Raw genomic sequence first — 20,321 nt, 5'->3', positions numbered from 1 at the left:
TCATTCTACTTTGAGACACCTAACAGAGTGTGGGTGGCAAGGGAAGTATGGCCCTATAGGTCCTTAGTCCTTTGGGTTTTTTTTGGTTTTTTTTGTTTTTGTTTTTGTTTTTTTCTTAGTCCTTTGTTGATTCAGAAAATAACAAACCAGATACAGATACAGTGTGGCAGAGTTACTAGTTGCCCAAAATCTCTGTCAGGGAAATGGTTGACTGTAGAGCAAATCTGATATCTTAAAAATAATAAAATAATTCTTCAAACCATTTGCTAATAAGGTGTTGGAGATGAGCAAATTTTCCTCTCTCCAAGGTTCTTCCAGCAGGACTAAAAATGAAATTGACATGATACAGATTAACAGGAGAAAATCACATATGGTGTTGTACATGTAGGGTATCCACAGATATGAAACTCCACTGACAGTCAGTTAACATGAGGCTTATAGAACATCCTGAGCTAAGGAACTAAGACCCACCCAAGATAAGGGTCTAAGGATAAAAGGGGGAGGTAGACCATTAACTGGAAGGTGAGAGGAAATATTTAGGAAACAAAGGCTGCCCTATTATGCAAATAACCTTCTCAGATAAAAAAGCATCTCTTAATAGCTCTCTTCCTGGTGCAGGCTTTCCTTTCCAATGTAAATTTAGGCAGTTGAGAGTGTGGTGAAGACCTTTTCCTGAATCTGCTGGGTTTTGATTGCTTTTACCTCTGAAATAATCTTCATGCCAAAGTGGTCCATCTTGGGGTGGCCTTCCTTTGGCCCCTACAAAGATATGTCGTACGCATCTCCCATTTCATTAAGCAACAGAATTTTAAGATACGTAAAAATAAGGTATTATAGATAGATGTCATTATTAACATTTATATTACTGTTCTCTGTTCCTTTATGTTTGGTAGGTGAGCGTCAGATATTATACCAATTTCAAGGAAGCAAAATTAAGCAAATCACCTAAGGACAGAATTGAGGCTCACATGCTGTCTTCTAGACTCTACACTGTGATGTCCTAAGTCAGGGCATCTGCATAATGTGTAAACCCTAGATCTTTGAGACACAAGAGGAAAATTACCGTGGTTATTTAAATGCCTTCATCCTCTGAGACAAGCAGTACCAAATTCAGCTTAGTCCTTTACACAATGTAGCAGCCAAGAGCAAGCTGCCCCAAGATGGGCCACTTAGACCTGAAGATTATTTTACCCTGAAGGTAATCTAGACCCTGTGGGCTCAAGACACACCTTTGCCCCTCTCTTAACTACATAAAAGAGTGTAAATTAGGGGGTGGGGGAGGTGGGGATCTTTCTTGGATTAAGAATTATTACCAGAAGTGAATATTGTCTGAGTGACCCATTCGTTTGGCAGGACAAACATCAAATGACCAGATATATTTGTTCCTCTTCTTACTGCCCTGTGAATTGCATTCCTTCCTGTGAAGTCTCAGGCTCCTTCTCCTTAGTTCAGTATGGCATACCTCTTTTTGCGTGTCTTTGGAATTTCCGTATCTGTGTAGATTCCCTGTACGAAGTTAAATTTGATGATCTGTCTCATATCAATTTCATTCTTAGTCCAACTAGAAGGACCTTGAAGGAAACAGGAATTCTTCCTGTTACTTAATCATACCCTACAATCACTCTCAAAACTCTTAGAAACACCCTAGTTTCTTAACTTTGGGGCTAGGTGCTAGAGATATATAGAGCAAAATGGCAAAAACATAGACATTGCAGTCAAGATCACGCCAAGCTCCATCTTGGCTCCTCCTGCTTACAGTTTGCACAGCCTAGGTGAGTCACACATGTCTAGCAGAGTAAGTGCTCAGTAAATGTCAACTATTATTATCAGCAAACAATTTGATAAGGCATTAAGCAGTGACTCAGAACATAAATGCAAGATGCTTTGTGGGTTTATGTTCTACTAAATTAGCTTAACTTACTGGGTAGTTGTGTCAGGGAAGAAGAATTTCCTCTGCTCTTCAAAGTCCTTCTAGCCGGATTGCGACTCACATTTGATGTTGAGGCAGATTAACAGGAGAAAGACAAGTTTAATTTTGTGCCAGTGAGAAATCCATACAGAGATGGAAATTCCAGACAACCAGGGGTTCATTTTGAACAAAAGAGAAAGGGGTAGGATCTGAGACTTCCAAGGGAAGGAATGCAATTCTTGGGAAAATGAAAAAGAGCGAATGTTTGATAAATGAATGTTTGGTGATAGCTCTCTTCCCACAGTGGGTCCTCTATCTAAGTTCTTTTAGGCAGCTGTTGGGGAGATAAAGAGCTTTTCCTGTATCTGCTGGTTTTGATGGCTTTTAACTCTATATAATCTTGTGTTAAAGGGACCACCTTGGAGCAGAATACAAATGGCATCCTGCCATTTTTGTTCTAAATTGGTGAATATACTGAAAAATTAAAATGGAATAAGACATAGGAATTAAGTATGAGTGTTTTCTATAATATTTTGAGTGAGGATTGGCTTACACCAACGTTGTTTCTTTTTCTCATCTTTTTCTGCTGCCCCCTCCACTGTTGTCCATGGACACTTTTTGGATTAGACCTTCTTTTTATAAAGCAAGCTACTCTCAGTTCATTCTCTTCCTGGTGGCTTATAATTTGCTGATCTATTTTGAATAGCTGATATGCCTAAGTTAAATTTGACATTGTCCCATTCCCTTCCAGAATGTCTTGATTCATTCATGCTTACATATGTTCAGAAACATTTGTTGAGGGCTTTCTCTGTAGGACAGGCCATGTGCTCAATGCTGGGAATAAGTTACAAGGAAGACACAGTTCCCTTCTCCCACAAACTAACAACCCAGCAATGCTTGGGGAGGGTTGGTAGGAGGGAGAGAGGGTGAGCTTGTGCCAGCTAAATATACAACCAACTTAAACACAGCCAGAAAAGTTTACTATCTCTAGAAACAAAATGCTAATGGAGTGAAGAAGAGAAGGGTTTTGTTTTGTTTTGTTTTGTTTTGTTTTTTTCATGATGAAGCCTTAGATGACTAACTAGAGGAAATGGCATTTAAACTAGGTCTTGAAAGTTGAAGTACAAAGTATTCTTTGGTACAAATTGAAGTATTTTCCAAAGAAAACACCAGGAGAAGATTCACAGAGGTGTCAAAGTTCACACCGTATTTGAGAGGCTATGTAAAGGCAACAGAAAGTGTTTTTTGTTTTTTGTTTTTAAATTTTTTTTTTAATTTTATTTATTTATGATAGTCACAGAGAGAGAGAGAGAGAGAGAGAGGCAGCCCGACGTGGGATTCGATCCTGGGTCTCCAGGATTGCGCCCTGGGCCAAAGGCAGTCACCAAACCGCTGCGCCACCCAGGGATCCCAGAAAGTGTTTTATAGGTACTGAACAAGAGAAGAAAACAGAAATTAGAGGCCAGTTTGTGAAAGGCCGTAAACCTGGTTACAGAAAGCACAACTGTGACATAGATCAAGATGGACATTATCTGCTTTGAATAAATAAAGCATTTGGGGGGTTTTGACTTAATGGGAGAAATTCCATTCTCTCCATTCCATTCCATTCCATTCCATTCCATTCCATTCCATTCCATTCCATTCCTGTCTCAGGGTACAGTTAGTTTAAGGTCCTTAATTTACACACAAAATTGCATCAAAAGCAAAATGGTATCCCAGGACAGGAGCCGATGCCATGACCCTCAGTGTGGCATCTGTTGGCATCTTGAATCCCTCATCTGGGTTAGGGTAGGGAGCTGCAGTTGTATACTTTGTGTCTTGCATGTTGACAGAAGCCCAATTCTTGCTATGCTGTTGCCCTTTTATAGTTGGGGTGTACATCCTCTCTCAGCAAAACTTATACTCCTTAAACATGCACTTCAGGCCTCTGCTGGCTCTTGAAACAGGCTCAGCATCACTGAGGCCGCATCCTCAGATGTGGGGAGAGAGCAACCCAGTACCCAGAGTCCTTGAACAATATCTCCTCCTTGAGCTTTCCAGAACTTTGGAAATAGACTCCCATAATAAGAGCATTCACATAGATGGTACCAAACACTAGCGTCCAAGCAGAAGGAGATGTTTGGCTTTTTACTTACAAGAAAAATAATTAATGATGAAAGTACAAGTCCCCAGTTGTGACTGAATTACCAAATAGATACTCTCCTCTGCCTAGAATAATGCTACCACTACCTGTGTATGCCTCAGTTCTAAGTTTCCCTGAGAAGCTTTCCTTCTTCCTCCCAAATAGATTGGCACCACTCCTTGTCCATCCTTAAACTCATTCCTCTGAAGGTTAATTATCCTTTCACATCTTTCTTCTCAATAAGACTAGCCTCCTTGAGGAAGGTCTTTCAAAATCCCAGCACAGCATGGTCCTTGGAACACAGTGGCATTTTAGCAAATAGTTGAAGGAATGAACCAGTCAGTGAAGAAGGTTGGTCTTAATCTAAAGGCCTTGGGCTCTCTCCATTGCATACAAACACTGAAGAACAGCAACATTTTGGTGTAGTTCAAGAGTAGTCAAAAATTTTTTTAGATAATTTTTATGCAAAAGAGTAGAATGTTTGCAGGGGGAAAAGAATTTTCAAGGAAGAGAGACAGACAGAATTTTCAAGGAAGAGAGCTTCTTTCAGAAAAAAGCTAGCTGCGATATTAAATAAGAATATATATATAAAAAAAAAAGAATATATAGATGTCATCAAGGGCCTTATTGGGTCTGGAAGAGCATTTTTTTTCCCCTTGTTTTTGTGCAGGAGAAGCCTCTTAAGCATGGTTGAGTTTGAATTACCTCCCCATAGGTTCATGGTAAGGGGGAGGCTCAAAGTCAGATTTAATTTTAATTTTAATTTTTTTTTAAGATTTTATTTATTCATTCATAGAGACACAGAGAGAGAGAGAGGCAGAGACACAGGCAGAGGGAGAAACAGGCTCCACGCAGGGAGCCCGACGTGGGACTCGATCCCAGGTCTCCAGGATCACACCCTGGGCTGAAGGCAGGCGCTAAACCGCCGAGCCACCCGGGCTGCCCTAATTTTAATTTTAAACGTATGAAATTTTCAGGGCTCCTGGGTGGCTCAGTCAGTTGAACGTTTGATTCTTGGTCTCAGCTCAGATCTTGATCTCGGTCATGAGTTCGAGCCCCATGTTGGGGTCCACGCTGGGCATGAAGACTACTTTAAAAAATTTTTTTTATTTTTGTGCCCAAATGATTTTCATACTGGTTGTATGTGTAAGAGTTCTCATTGAGAATCATGTGACTTGTCCCTTCCTTATAATGTTTTTGTTAAGGCAATATTGACGCATATTTATATGTGCTAAGTCCAAACCGTACAAATTCCAACAGTGCAGGGATGAGTTTTGACATACACATAGACATCTATATACAGTTTACCCATCTATATTAAGATATAGAACTCTATAACCCCCAAATTTTCTTTTACCCTTTGTAGTGAACCCCTTTCCCCACTCCCAGCCTCTGGAACCATTTACCTGTTTTCTTTCCTTGCAGTTTTCCTTTTTCCACAATGCTCTATAAAGGGAATCATCCAGTCAGTAATCTCTTGAATTTGGCCTCTTTTACTTAATGTAATGCATTTGAGGTACCTTACACATATTATAGACTAGTGTGGAGTAGTGGTCCATTGTATTACTATGTCACAGATTGCCTATTCATCAGCTGATGGACATTTGTTTTTTTCTACTTTTTGGCTGCTGTGAACAGTGCTACAGTGAATACACACATACAAGTCTTTGTATTTGATATATGTTTTCATTTCTCTTGGGTGGGTAACTAGGATCAGGATTGCTAGCATGGCTTTCTCAGTAATTTCATTATTATGTTGTATGTTCAGGGATCTACGGGTATATATAAAGAGTGGGAGACATGGACAGTGTAGAGCATGGGGACAGATTGGAAGCAGGGAGACTAGTTAGGAAATTGTTGTTTTTCTGTCTACATGTTGCAGACATTGCCATCCTCATCACTCTCTTTAATACAGTGGGTTTAGAACATAGAGTAATACAGGGCACCTGGGTGGCTCAGTGGATGAGCATCTGCCTTTGGCTCAGTTCGTGATCCTGAGGTCCTGAGATCGAGTTCCACATCAGGCTCCCCTCTGGGAGCCTGCTTCTTCCTCTGCCTGTGTTTCTGCCTATGTCTCTGTGTCTCTCATGAATAAATAAATAAAATCTTTAAAAAAAGAAAGAAAGAAAGAAAGAAAAAGAACATAGAGTGATACAGAGATCCTCTGTCTGTTTTTGTTGGTGATCAAATTCGACCCATACACCATAACATAAAAACATCTTCATTTGTGGCCCAAGTGGAAATGAAAGGGAATCAGCATTTTTTAAATATAATCTATGTATTACTAGAGCTTATACTGTTAATTATTCTTTATTGTCCCTCTTCTTCTTATTTCCTCTTAATGTTTCAACCATGGCATGGCAAGGGAACTGAGAATTTGAAACGCAGCTGAAATGTACTTTTTTCCTTTGTGGTTTTGGAAAAAAAATAAGATACTTGCAATGGCAGTGATTATTTTTATACAAAGTTTAATATAGCATGAATAACTTCCATCTAAACCATTTCTTTAAAAAAAAAAATCCATGCTTAACAAAATTAACAATTCATTCCAGTACTTTCTAGGTCTACTTTGAAAGATGATTAATGTGATCTCAATCAACTGAAAATTAAAATCACAGGATTTCCAAGTTCAAAGAGGTTTTAACACAGCTAGCCCACGTCACTCATTTGTAGATGAAAAAATGGGGGCCCAGACCACCGGGAAGCCTGGTTTCGTCGTTAACCACGAGAACTTACCGTTGTTTCTGTGACTTGGCCATGTGCCTCCCTATAACAAGAAGGAAGAGCTCTGTGTTTTTTAGAATTGGGAAAATTGTCTTAGGCTTTTTATACATTTAAAAATAAAAATAGTCATGATAGGACAAAACTTGAATTTCACAGAGAAAAGAAATAGGAACTACTAAAAAAAGATATATGAGAAGAAATATATAAGATTTTTAATATTTTGTCTGTTTTTTTGTGATGATAGTGAAATATCTTGACATCAAGATATTTAGAGTGTATGACTGTTTAACAAGCATATTATATCACTGCTGACTATGTTGAATGTCCTGAACTGCCAATAGCTTTTCCTTCTTATAGTTAAATCTCATGTGAACTTTGTAAAACGAGAGACAGATATGGAAAACCAGCGATCCCTAGCAATGACACCCAGTAGTCAGGTGCATGCCAGGCTTTCTTGGTCCTGCTGGCATTCTGCCGACAGACACTTCTGAAAAACCAGAAAGAGCAATTGAGAGATATAAGTCAGTACTGAGATGACAAGCCAGTAACTCACCACCATGCATTCACATCTTAGTCAAACATCAATTTGCTTTCCATATCGTCAGCATATATGCTAATGTATAATGACATGCAGCTGAAAATGCCCATTATTCACTATTTTGTCAGTCTCTGCTTCAGCTATTTATATTTTTAACAACAGGGATCCTGAGGGTTCAGGGAGGGGAGAAAAGAAAGGTGGAATAAACAAAAGAGTATAACAATTTTTTAAAATGTGCAAGGAGTGAAATAAAGGAAAGGTGATCAGAGTGTCACCTTTCTTGCTGATGACAACTGAATTGAAAGATGGGGTCTAGATAAGCAGGAATAATGAGTTTATTAATAATGAACTCCAGTGGGGCATGTGGGTGGCTCAGTGGTTGAGCATCTGCCTTGGGCTCAGGGCATGATCCCAGGGTCCTAGGATTGAGTCCTGCATCAGGCTCCCCAGAGGGAGCCTGCTTCTCCCTCTGCCTATATCTCTGTCTCTCTCTTTTTGTCTCTCATGAATAAATAAATAAAACCTATAATAATAATAATAATAATAATAATAATAATAATAATAATAAATCCCAGGATTAGATATACCTGTCCACTCCAGGCAGCTTGGGTCAGGTCTAGCTTCCCATTGTGGGGGCCTCCCTGTAAGATTGTGGTCAGCTCAGCGTTCTACATGTGTTCTTAAGAGGAAGAGATAGGGCAGGACTGAGCCACACAAGCTTGTTATATCCCCCAACCCAATGAACACAGCACCTCCCTGTGGGGAGAGGCAAGAGGCTAAGAGTTTTTGGGAAATGCCCCTCTCTTCAGAAACAAACCATTTGAGTGGGAAATGTGTGTCCCTTTCCTCCTATGTGGGTGAGAGAGGGGAGGTTCCAAGGGATTGACCCTTTTGGAACCTCAGTGACATGCCTGTGAAGTGAAATTCACTGTGTCTGGGAGGTTGAGAGAATAAAAGGAGTTATATGTAAAGCACCCAGCATGGAGACATGTACAGAGTGAATTCTAAAAAAAATTAAAAAATAAAATAAAATAGTAGTAATTCCATGCAGTGTTTGTTTGGACAAGTCCACATGTTCCCTCTTTGCCCTATTTTGTTTGCCATCTCTAACCAGTTTTGTGATTTAGACAACCAGATGGATATGATGCCATCCTCTGAAAGAGGGCAAATTTGAGAAAGAATAGAGTAGTGAGCAATAGTGCATTTGATTTCTTATCTACTGAGCTTAAGGCATCTGTGTCATAAATCATAAGCACATGGATTTATGATTTTTGTAATGCAAAAGAAAATTGACCTGTTAATATGTAGCTCATTTGGAAATCAAACTGTTAAAGAAAGCCCTGTACAGGGCTGAGGACTGACCCAGAGAGCACAACATCCCAGGGATCAATGGAGAGCAGGAGCCACAAAGGAACCAAGGGGGAAATGGAGAGGCCAGAGAATAAGGAAGAAAACTAGGAAAGTGGGCAGCACAGAGGTCAAGAAGAGCAATCATTCCAGGAAGGAGGGAGGAGTCAACTATGCCAGACGCTACAGAGCAGTCAGGTAGGATAAAGAGAAAAAGGAACAAATGGGCCTGCAGAGGACATAGACATCATTAGCTGTCAGTTATGGAGCACTTAAAATATGCCAAGCACTGTGCTACTTACTCATGTGCAATATTAATTCTCAAAAACACTAGCCCCATTTTTACAGATAAGGGAAGTAGGAGTCAGAAAAGCTTAGTAGCACTTTGGCTTAGGTCACAAAGCTTAGAAGTCCCAGAGCCGGGACTCAGACCCCTGCCATCTAACTCTAAACCCTTTCTTCCAGAGACTTACTTGTGCACTGTGCTGGGTGAGGAAGCCAGAGCACCTTGAGTTGAGAGGCAGCCAGGAGTGAGGGGAGGGTAAGAGAGGATGGCAGGTAGAGGAGGGCAGGCTGAGGTTTGTCTTGCTTTAGGAAGGCAAAGACCTCAGCATTATTAAATGACAATAGATGCTCAGAATAGAGCCAGGAAGTGAGGAGACACCCAGGAGATGGAGGAGGCAGAGGACAGGTGAGTGTGTGGAGGGGAGGGACTTTAGGAAGGAGAGCTCCTCCTCCTCTGTGACAGGGGAGAACAGAAGCTATTAGATGTATAGGTTCAGTGTCAGCACATCGAGGAAGTTCTCTTCTGATTGTTCTCATTCGCTCTCTCTCACCCACTTCTCCTCCTGTCCCACCACCAGTTCTCTTCTCTATTTGGAACCCTTCTGTGTCCCTCTCTTTTCACTCTCCTGAGCCCTCAGACAGGATGGTTTGCTCCAGGCTTCTGGATGTGACTTTATGCTAAGTGAGCATGAACCAAATCAGTTTGCAGCCAAGACATGGTGCCACTCTCTGTAGGAGCCTATGGTTTAGAAAAAGACTAAGTGTACAAATGATTGTACTACAGGTCATGTGAGAGAAGGACCATGAAAAGAGAGATATGCAGAGGGCTCTGGACTTCAATCCAGACAGGGAATGCAGTGAGGGAGGCAGAAGGGTTTTGAGCTCCCTGTTGAAGGATGAGCATTTTTCAATTGACAAAGATAAGGAATAGGCCATTTAACTTCGAGAAAGTAGCAGCAGAAATGGCATAGAGCTTATTTGGGGAACACAGGATGGTCCTATTTGGCTGAAGTATGGAATATAGCTGGAGTGGTAAATCCATGATGCACATAGGAGGACCTTGAGTGCTAGACTATGAAATTTTGTTTTAGTCGACTCCCTGGAGAGTACCTTCCCATTTTTATCTTTATCTGATCAGAAACTGTAGAAGTATCCAAAAGTTATTTTAAGCAGTCTTTTGGACTTAGCCAAGAAGTTGATCATAAGAGTTCATAAATCACACCTACCATTTTTCCTTCCAGAAACTAGGCCAGTATCCCTGTGAGTTTCAGGGTACCCACCCACCACCCACCCGGGCTCCCAGGAACACCCTGGAGCATATATGTAAGGACTGTGTTATCTCCCTTGGCAGTTATTGACTGTCCTACAAGGATGGGGGTGGGAAGAGATGAGCCAGGAGTGTGCTTGTTCCTGCAGTGGTAGGTTTCTCATTACTTGTACCTCACTATTCTTAGACAAAAAAATACAAAATAAAAACCTCTTTTTTCTTTCAGTTAAGAAAAAGAAGCCTAAACTATTAAATAAATTTGATAAGACTATTAAAGCTGAACTTGATGCTGCAGAAAAACTTCGTAAAAGGGTATGTTGATGTTTTTGTTTGGCGCAGAAATGTGCAATGGGTTAGTTGTTCAATAAATTCAGGCATTACTCTTGAACTGTTAAAAAATAATAAGAGAAACAGCCCTTGAATAGTGTGGATTTTTCCCCAAGCTCATCAGCATTCCACATGAAATGAATCAAGCGAAAGAGAAGAATAGCAGCTGTGTGGCCAAATAGAAGTAGAACTAATAGGCCAGCTGACTTGGGGCCAGTCTACCACCACCACTTGCTAGTTGTGTGTGTTTGGATAAAACACTTGGCTTTTCTGAGCCTCAGTTTCATTTTTAAAAAATGAGAATAGTAAGTAATCTTCCCACTTGGTTTTTGTAAAGATCAGATGAGATTTTTTTCTAAAGTATCAGCTATGTCAAATGCCATACAGGTGAACGTTTTTAATTGTATAGCACCTCAATACAAAAAGGAAAAAAAGTTAGTCCATTACTCTTAGGGTAGTTCCTGTTAGGCGAAGTGACATTGGGTTTAACATTCTTCTCCCTTGGTGTTAATTTCATGCACCTACAGTTTTCTGGGTGACTATTATATGGTTTGTGTTATCAGTTATTTTGAAATATTGCTTGTGTTTGTTTTTAGATACTGCAGTTAAAAAAATAACTTGACACTAGATTGAAGTTCTTATCTTAGTCATATTTGTCATCTAATTATCAGGTCAAACATTTATAATCATTTAATAACACCTTCACTTAATCATCCACTTGTTTGTCATGGAAATTTCTCTTTCTCTACTCTGTACTTGAATTAGACTTGACATAATGATCACTAGTTTTCCTGTAATGTGCTTTATTTTATCAAGTAGACCTTGGCTGCAAAGAAGGGATAGGGGGATTGTAAGTAAATAAGCAACAACAGAAACATACAAATTAGGAGTGGATGGGACAAGAATATGCTTCCCACATATTTACCAGGAAGCATGGAGACTTCTGTAACTAGAGTTAGCCACGGTTCCCAGGCCAAGGTTGGCTTACCCTCTTCAGCAGCCAATAAAAATATAATAACCCCAAAGACTACTGCAGCAAAGTTGTTGTTCACTGTGTCTAAGTGTAATCACTGCAGTGATTTCTGTGTCTATCTTGTTTAACTTTACAAAATGAAGCCATCTACTATTTGTGGGAAATTTGCCTTTCTTAATGGAACTGAAGTAGGAATTTTCTTTTTTTCCTCACCTTATTTGGCATTCTCCATTTTCTTGCTTCTAAATGCCATGTGTGAAGATGTAGGATGCCTATTTCACAGGTGGCTTTTGGGATAAAGGACAAATGAACAGCTTTAGAGAAGGATTTTTATGTAATTTTAAGGAGTGGTAAAGAAGAGCTCAGTTGCCCAGGGTAAGATAAGTCAACGGGGGATAAAAGTGCTGGAACACTCCATGAGGTATTCTCTGGTTCTTGCTTATCTGGAGAAATTATGATGCATTCCTCAAGGAGCACCCCAAATATCTAACAGGGTAAATAAAGGAGGAAGAAGTAGCTAGAATTCATTTTTTTTTATTTTTATTTATTATTTATGATAGTCACACAGAGAGAGAGAGAGAGGCAGAGACACAGGCAGAGGGAGAAGCAGGCTCCATGCACCGGGAGCCCGATGTGGGACTCGATCCCGGGTCTCCAGGATCGTGCCCTGGGCCAAAGGCAGGCGCCAAACCGCTGTGCCACCCAGGGATCCCAGTAGCTATAATTCTTGATTCTGAAATAGCAGGGAGCCATATTTTTGGATGAATTATCAGCAAAATTAAGTTTTTTTAAGGTTATTTTTTATGGCTGGTATTTTCAGATGATGCCACTGGCCACCCTGGAAGAGCTGAGGCCTATGCTGAGGTATGCCCCAGACAGAGGAGGTCCAGTTTCAGTTCATGTCTAGCTTTAAGCACCCTGTGACATGAAAATATGAGGTCATTTTATTTTTCCATCAAAAATGCATAGATCAGCTCCTATTGCAATCACGTAATTTTCAAAAGTAGTATGTATAGCTTAAAACTTTTCCTTACCCTAGAAGAAAGGATTTGAAATGATACCCTGAAACATTCATTTATGTGCTAGAGTCATTTATTATTACTCTATTTTAAGTGAAAAAGAGAGGGAGAAGCGAAAATATAATAAAGCCAGAGTAAGGCCAACGCATGGAAGTTTGCATCACAGGCGCTGAATGGAGCTTGGGATGAATGGAGTACAGGGTAGACACAACACAAAGGGAGTAGCAACACATTCTAAGATTAATAGTGCTCATCAGAGAAGCTGCTCTCCAAGTCCAGAGAGAAACATTCTGCGGTGGATCTTCATAAAGGGTACGCTGATGGACGGCACAGCTTCCTCCCTAACATAGCACCAGTGGATTCTGCAATACATCCGTGGGGGCGTGCCTTAATGTCCTTCAGCACAGCCCTTGACCTCATGCCAAAACAGGGAGGCCCAAGTACATGTCTCTCCAATGAACTGCCTTGGTCCTAGGATAAAATGTAAGCTGTGTTGAAAGAGGTGATCTTTAGGCAATTCTTCAGGAGCACCGTACCCTGCCTTTAAGTTTTGCAATAAGAATTGCATAATAATGTTAGGAGCTAGTAAGATTCTAGAGAGGGGACATTCTTTCAGACCAAAAGCAAACATGTTTACTTTGCCAGCCTGCTGAGGTGAGAGCAGGGCTGACAGTCCCTGAGCGAGACCACACAACCTCCTTCTTAAGAGGATTGGAGGGACATCTTGGTCAAGCCAAAATACTCCATTATTTTTATAACCTTGATGGCCAACTAAGGGAGTATCCAAAAGGAATAAAATACTTTAGCAGATTTGTTATGGATATTGTTATTCCTAGGTTTTAAATGGTAATGGTGCATTTTGCATGATTTTCACAAAAATAACCCCAACATTTGCAGTTTAAGTTACATGAGGCATGTGGTAAGCTAAAAATGGTCCCCCCAAAAAAATATCCATGTCCTAATCCCTGGAACGTGTTAAGCGTTGCTATATTTAAAGAAAGGGTCTTTGCAGATATGTAAGTTGCAGATCTTGAAACGGGGAGATTATTCTGGGTTATTCAGTTGGGCCCTAAATGGAATCGTGTGTTTCTTTATAAGAGAGAGGCAGAGAGAAATGGGAGACAAAATAGGAGAAGGCACACAGAGGGAAGAAGCCAATGTACAGACAGAAGTAGAGATTGGAGTAATGCATCCACAGTGAGGAAATTGCTGTCAGGAGGCAAGGAACAGACTCTCCCCTAGAGCCTCTGGAGGAAGCATGGCTCTGCCAACATCTCGACTTCAGCCCAGTGAAACTAATTTTGGACTTCTGTTCTCCAGAGCGCTAAGGAATAAATTTCTTTTGTTTGAGCCACCAAATTTCTGGTAATTTGTTACAGCAGCCATAGAAAACTAGTCCAGATATTGGTGCTGGGTAGTGGGGTGCTACTATAGCAAATACTTAAAAATATAGAAGTGGCTTTGGTAACAAGTAGAGGCTGAAAGAATTTTGAGATGTATGAGAGCGAAAGCCTGGACTGTCTTAAGCAGACTGTTGGTAGAAATAGGGATGTGAAAGCTGCTCCTAGAGAGAGCTGAGGAGCACCATAGAGAAATCTTTATCAATACTCTTCGAGAATATACATATCATTACAAGCAGAATGTGGATGGGCACTTCTGGCAAAAGCCCAGAAGGAAATGAGGAACAGGTCATTGTAACTGGAAGAAAGGCAGTCCTGGGTACCAAGTGGCAGGAGGCTTAACTGAATTGTATCTTATGGGCCTGTGCCAAGCAAAACTTGTAAGCAGTGAACTTGGATATTTAGCTGAGGAGAGTTCTAAGCCATGTGTTGGGGATGTGGCCTGGTTTCTTTTTTGCTGCTTATAGTAAAATATGAGAGGAAAGTGATAATTAGAAAAGGAACTGTTAAAGAAAAAAAGAGCCAGAACATGATAATTTGGGGAAATTTCTTAGTCTATCCAGATTACAGAAGATGCTACAATTAGCAAGTTCATTGTTAAGAAATTTTACTCTGGAGAGAAGGCCAAGGGCGTGCTGGACATCCTTTTCCGGAAGAGAGCAGATGTGTGACTCTTGGATCTACCCCACCATCTAGCAGAAGCCAGGAACGGAGATGGGATGATCCTGGAAGGGGGTGTGGAGATGACTCTTTGAATGGTGTGAATCCCAGTGACAGACCCAAGAGACCCACAAGGCTGTTGAAAATATCATACCAGGAGAAGCACTGCCACCTGAGAGAGACACAGGGCAAACGGAAAGAAAGCTGGCAGATTCCCAGAATTCTACAAGCAGGAAACAGGCTGATAAAACTAATCAATCACCCTTTCAATAGAAAGGAAAGAGGAGTCCAAGGACGGAGTTGGAGACAAGAACTCAGTAGCCAGAGCCAAGGACCCAGAGGGCAGAGACTCAAGCCACAGACTTTGAACCTAAGAATTCACCTGCCTACATTTTTATCTTGCTTGGAATCAATAATTCCCTTCTTTTTCTTCTAATACAGGGCAATTAGAAGAAAGTCACAAAGAAAAAGATATTTAACATTGAATTCTTCATCCCTTAAACATGGATGAAGGGAGGGATGAATAGGTAAAAAACAGGATTTTTAGGGCAGTGAAACTCATACGCATGATACTATAATGGTGGATACAGTCAGTATACATTTGTCCAAACCCATAGAATATAGGACAGCAAGAATGAACCCTAAGGTAAATTATGGACGTTGGCTAATTTTGACATGTCAGTCAGTGTAGGTTCATTGATTGTAACAAATGTACCAGTGTGGTGCAGGATGGTAATCATGGTGGAGGTAGTGTGTGTTGGGGACGTGGTGGGTATATGAAAAATCTATACTTTCTCTCAGTTTCACCATGAAGCTAAAAATATTTGCTTAAAAAAATTGAAGAAATTAATATCGTGAGAAGACAGGGTACTTTAAATAGCGATGCAATAATTTCTGACAATAAATGTAATAGAGAGTATGTGTTCTGGCCTGATTTATCTCTACAACCAAGTCCTCATTGTCTGCATTAACCTGCCTCCCTATCAGATAAAGGCTCTTCTGGGACAGCCCCCACTGTCTTGTGCTGCACACACATTCCCCATATACCACATGCTTGGTACAGTGTCTGGTTTATTTGTGTTACCAGATATAACTGTAACAGCAACTCCACAAGGCAGTTGAGGACCCTCATCCCCATTTTACAGATGAGGCATTTGAAGCAAAGTCATAACTTGCCAGAAGTCATACACCTTTCAAGTGGTGGAAACCAGACTCTGCCCGGTTGGTCTGGCTCTGGAGCTGGCACTCGTGGCCACTACACTCTGCATATGTTTTCCACCAATCCCTCAGCACCACTTATGGGCATGTGATGAGAGGAAAAGAAAATCTCCTTCGATGATATCTGCCTTAAAAAATGATTTTAAGTAATTTTCATATGGATGTTGCCCGACCTTTCACAATTTAGTGAAGTCTTTCAGAGATAGGTGTAAATAACAATTGGGGAGTCCTGTATGGTTTGCTTTGCATAGCCATATTTGTGAGGTAAACTTTGTTGTGTGAAAACTCACTCAGGGAACGTCAAAACATATAAACCAATAGTAAGCTTCCATTTATAGGAGGAATGAATGGATCTACCAATTTATAGGGAGCTGAAGTGTCACGAAAGTTCATCTCAGAAAATCTGTCTCAATCCCATGGGTCCTAATATCCTTAACCTGTGGCCATCCATTAGAAACCAGGAGATGTTTGTTTCACCCCCGTGGAATGGCCATGGATGGAGTGTCATGGGGAGAGGGGTTCCTCATACCCAAGACCCTCACCAAGTTTACCTGTTTCATATCATACTCTGTTTCTTTTCATGTTGTGGTAGTCTGGGACCTATCAGAGGTGTTTGGACCATCTTCTTTGGAAGGAGTCACATGACACAGAGTCATGAGTTTCCTGAGGCAACCAGACAAGCGAAATCAATTCTGGAGTTCAGTGGGTGACAGCTACCATGGCCAAGGGGCCTTGTCATTCTATGAGAATACTCGTAGAATTCAATAATCTGTTGAATTACCCCAACATATAATTCATACTTCTCATTGCAGACCCCAAGACATTCCAGCTGCCAGCAGTATTTTCCCCCAACATAAAAACCTAAATGTTTTATTCAAGAATATAGTCAATATTCTTTAGGGTAGTATTACTGTAATAGTATTGTATGGTGATGGATGGCAGCTACACTGTGATAAGCACAGCACAATATATTGAGTTATATAATCACTGTGTTGTATACCTGAAACTAAGTAACATTGTGTGTCAACTGTACTTCAATTAAAAAGAAAATGAAAAGATAATGCATTTAAGAACTGTGCATATAGAGGGAAAATGCAATTTCTACAACAAAGACAAAAAGTCCATCATTTGCCAGGTTTCTATTTTTTAAAAAAACATATTTATCTTCAATTTTACTTTTGTATTTTCTGAACTCATTAGTTTTTTTAAATATTAGATAAAACTGTCTCTTGACTCAGAATGGAGTCCAGAAAATTTTAACAATGCTACTTGGTGAATATTAAAAAACCATGTTGAATAACATTATGCATCTGAACTTATTACATTTATGTAACTACCTCTTCCTAACAGGGAAAAATTGAGGAAGCATTGAGTGCATTCCAAGAACTAGTTCACAAATACCCACAGAGTCCGCGGGCAAGATACGGAAAGGCACAGGTATTCAAAAACCCTCTTATGTAGAAAATATTATCGATGTCCTTGTATTCTGTGTAATTGGATTTTCACTGCCCACTATTTGCATTTCTCTTTGCCCTTCTAATTTATATACAGAACTAATTTCTTGTGCATATGTGTAAACTCAAGCAATAAATACCATTTTAGGGTGACTCAGTCAGTTAAGCGTCTGCCTTCAGCTCAGGTCATGATCCCAGGGTCCTGGGATTGAGTCCCAACTCAGGGAGCCTGCTTCTCCCTCTCTCTCTCTCTCTCTCTCTCTGCTGTTCTCCCTGCTTGTGTGTGTGCGCTCTCTCTCTCTCTCTCTCTCTCTCTGTCAAATAAATAAAATTTTTAAAAAATGTTTAAAGAAATACCATTTTAGGTAAGACAATTAACTATTACTATTGTGTACTGGTGAATTTAGTTAACATTTTCCTGCCCTCCCTCCATCTGGCTTCTCTCTGGGTTTGAAAAGAAAAGAAAGAAGAACTTTTTTGTCCCTGATCTTCCATCACCATCACGGCCCATTCCACCTAGTTTTCACTGTGGGCTCCTCCAAGCTTTAAGAACCTCAGTCTTGCAACTAGAGACTGTATGTGTGCTTAGGAAAGACTTGAGAATGTAAAACAGAATTATATTACCAGCTACCTTCTCCCTATCTCCACGCCCTCATCTTCTTTCTTCCCTGACTTTCCCCATCATCCAGATCCTCATTTTGTGAAGCTTTTCCACATTCACCTGTGGTTGCATAAAGCCACCATGTGCCACGTGCTCTTCTAGACCTTGGGATTATCATAATGAACACTCCAGAGGTCTCTGTCCTCATGGATCTTATATTCCAGTAGGAGGTATTTTCAAAGTTACATAGTCAAAAATCATGTAGAGAAAGCCCACTACCTGCCAGGCTCTGTTGTAGGCACGGCTGATACAGTCACCAGCAAAACATGCGGAGTTTTCATTGTAGTGACAAAGGCGGTACATGAGACAAAATAAGTAAAATATAGATGCTCGTTAGTGAGAAGTACTAAGGGAGCCTAAAAAAAGCAGAGTACAGCCACAGATAGGATGTGTGAGGGAGCTGATATGTTGAATAGGGTATCAGGGAAAAGTCTACCAAGAAGGTGACATTTGAGCAAGGCCCTAAATAAATATATAGAGGAATATATATTGAAGGATATTATAAAGTGTTAAACATAAATATATTAGAGCATCTTACATAATCTATATCATAAAGAAAAGAGCATACCTATTAAGATTTTTCTGGCTGCACATAATGTGATTTGAAGGGGACAGGGCAGACAGCACTTTAGGTAAGTTGATCAGAAAAGGCCTCTTTATGGAGGCGACAGGTGACTGAGATGTGACGAGGTAGTTGAAGGAGTTGTGTGGGCAGAGGGCAGAGCTAGGGCAAAGGCTGATACAGGAAAGTAATGTTGGTGTGAGAAGTTCAAGAAAAGGGACACCTGAGTGGCTCAGTGGTTGAGTGTCTGCCTTTGGCTCCCGGTGTGATCCTGGGTTCCTGGGATTGAGTCCCACATCAGGCTCTCCACAAGGAGCCTCCTTCTCCCTCTGCCTATGTCTCTTCCTGTCTCTGTGTGTCCCCATGAATAAATAAAATCTTATAAAAAAAAAAAGTTCAAAAACAGAAAGAAGGGTGTGCTGAGGGAAGAGGAAGTAGGGCAAATGAGGCCAGGACCTCACAGATGATATTCTCTGTGTCCTGGGAAGCATTGAAGGGTTTATGCATGGATTTGGCCATCTTGTTTTTTCATAAGTATTGTTTTGGTTCTTGAGTGGAGAATAGATTAGTGGGGAAAAGGGAGAAGCAAGAATAGGGAACTATTACAAGAGTGCTCAAGGGGTGGTGGCACAGACTGTGGCCATGACTGTGGAGATGAGGAAATGATGGAGAGGGCTTAATGTTAGCTCAGGTGTAACGGTCAGAAAAGACAAGACTTGAGGCCTGGGTTTTTGATTTGGCCAAATGAGGAGAGAGAGAATGCTGGTTACTGCTGGTTACTAACAGGGAAAACTGGTGGAGGAACGGGTTTGGAGAAGTACAAAGTCAAGAATTCACTTTTTGTTCTGTAAAGTTTGTGATGCCTATTGAACGTTCTTTGCACATGTCAAGGAAACATTGAACTTGTGAAGTATGGAATTCAGGATAAAAGCCAGGGCTGATACACAGTGTGTCTGGCAGGGCTGATACACAGTGTGTTTCTATCCCCCACCTTGTGGGATGAAATTGTCAACCCTGCTGGGAAATCATAGGGACAGAGCTACAAAAATTTACCAGACCAAGGAGAACCTGACAACACCCCTTTGTAGGGGGTCAGTGTGGTGACTTGTATATGGCACTCACACAGGAACTAACATATCTGTGGAAAAAAAACAAATATACTTTGTTCTGAGCTAAAGGGGTGACTACTTGCTCCAGGTGCTCAAATTTTTCTTACCTCCCCATTAAAAACGTATTAATTAAATGTTAATAAGTGAAGATTGTGAAAAATTAACGCAAATAACTTCCTCCTGTCCATGGTACAGACCAGGGGTAGTAGACAACAAATATATTTTTGTAATTCAGTCACTAGTCCTCTGAATTGCTAAACTGTATTGCTGTTAAGCAAAAGATACTGTGTTTGTTACCAAAAGATCATGCCTGTGCAAATAAGTGATGAGCTTTGTTACTAGTACTGATAGTCATTGGACTAAGAAAACATATTAACTATAGAGAATAAAGATTGGTGCAAATGCTAATCGAACTTTGGCAAAAATTCTTTGTGTTTTGGAATTTTTCTTTGTATAGGATAGTAATTATGGGTGCCAAAGGCTAAATAAATGCAGTACTTTCACACATGGTGATTGCTGGATTTGTATCCTCATTTAACTGTAGGATTTTGAGTGATAGGCCTCAGGCAATATTTTTTATCTCGGAACTTTTATGCTACAAGGTGTTATTGATATTAATGTTAATGTGGCATAAAGTAAAATTTAGACATGGTAAATTAAATTTTAATAGAGTAATTTAAAAGATTTGAAATGTGTAGGAGTTTAAAAATAAGAATTCAAAAGAAGATGGGTTTTATAGGGAGGAA

At 40.3% G+C, this 20,321-nt stretch overlaps 1 protein-coding gene across 13 annotated transcripts in view; it reads left to right on the top strand.

The window, feature by feature from the left end:
- Positions 1–20,321, top strand: part of ASPH (aspartate beta-hydroxylase) — a 213,038-nt gene that overhangs the window by 128,813 nt on the left and 63,904 nt on the right. For all 13 annotated transcript variants that reach the window (XM_035708219.2, XM_049103940.1, XM_035708218.2 and 10 more), the window contains 2 exons: positions 10,419–10,504; positions 17,140–17,226. In XM_035708219.2, coding sequence (XP_035564112.2) covers positions 10,419–10,504; positions 17,140–17,226 — 173 coding nt within the window. The remainder of the gene's footprint in view (positions 1–10,418; positions 10,505–17,139; positions 17,227–20,321) is intronic.

Source organism: Canis lupus, chromosome 29 (assembly GCF_003254725.2).
Source record: "Canis lupus dingo isolate Sandy chromosome 29, ASM325472v2, whole genome shotgun sequence".
Lineage (NCBI taxonomy): Eukaryota > Metazoa > Chordata > Mammalia > Carnivora > Canidae > Canis > Canis lupus.
This window is presented reverse-complemented; position numbering and strand designations above follow the sequence as displayed.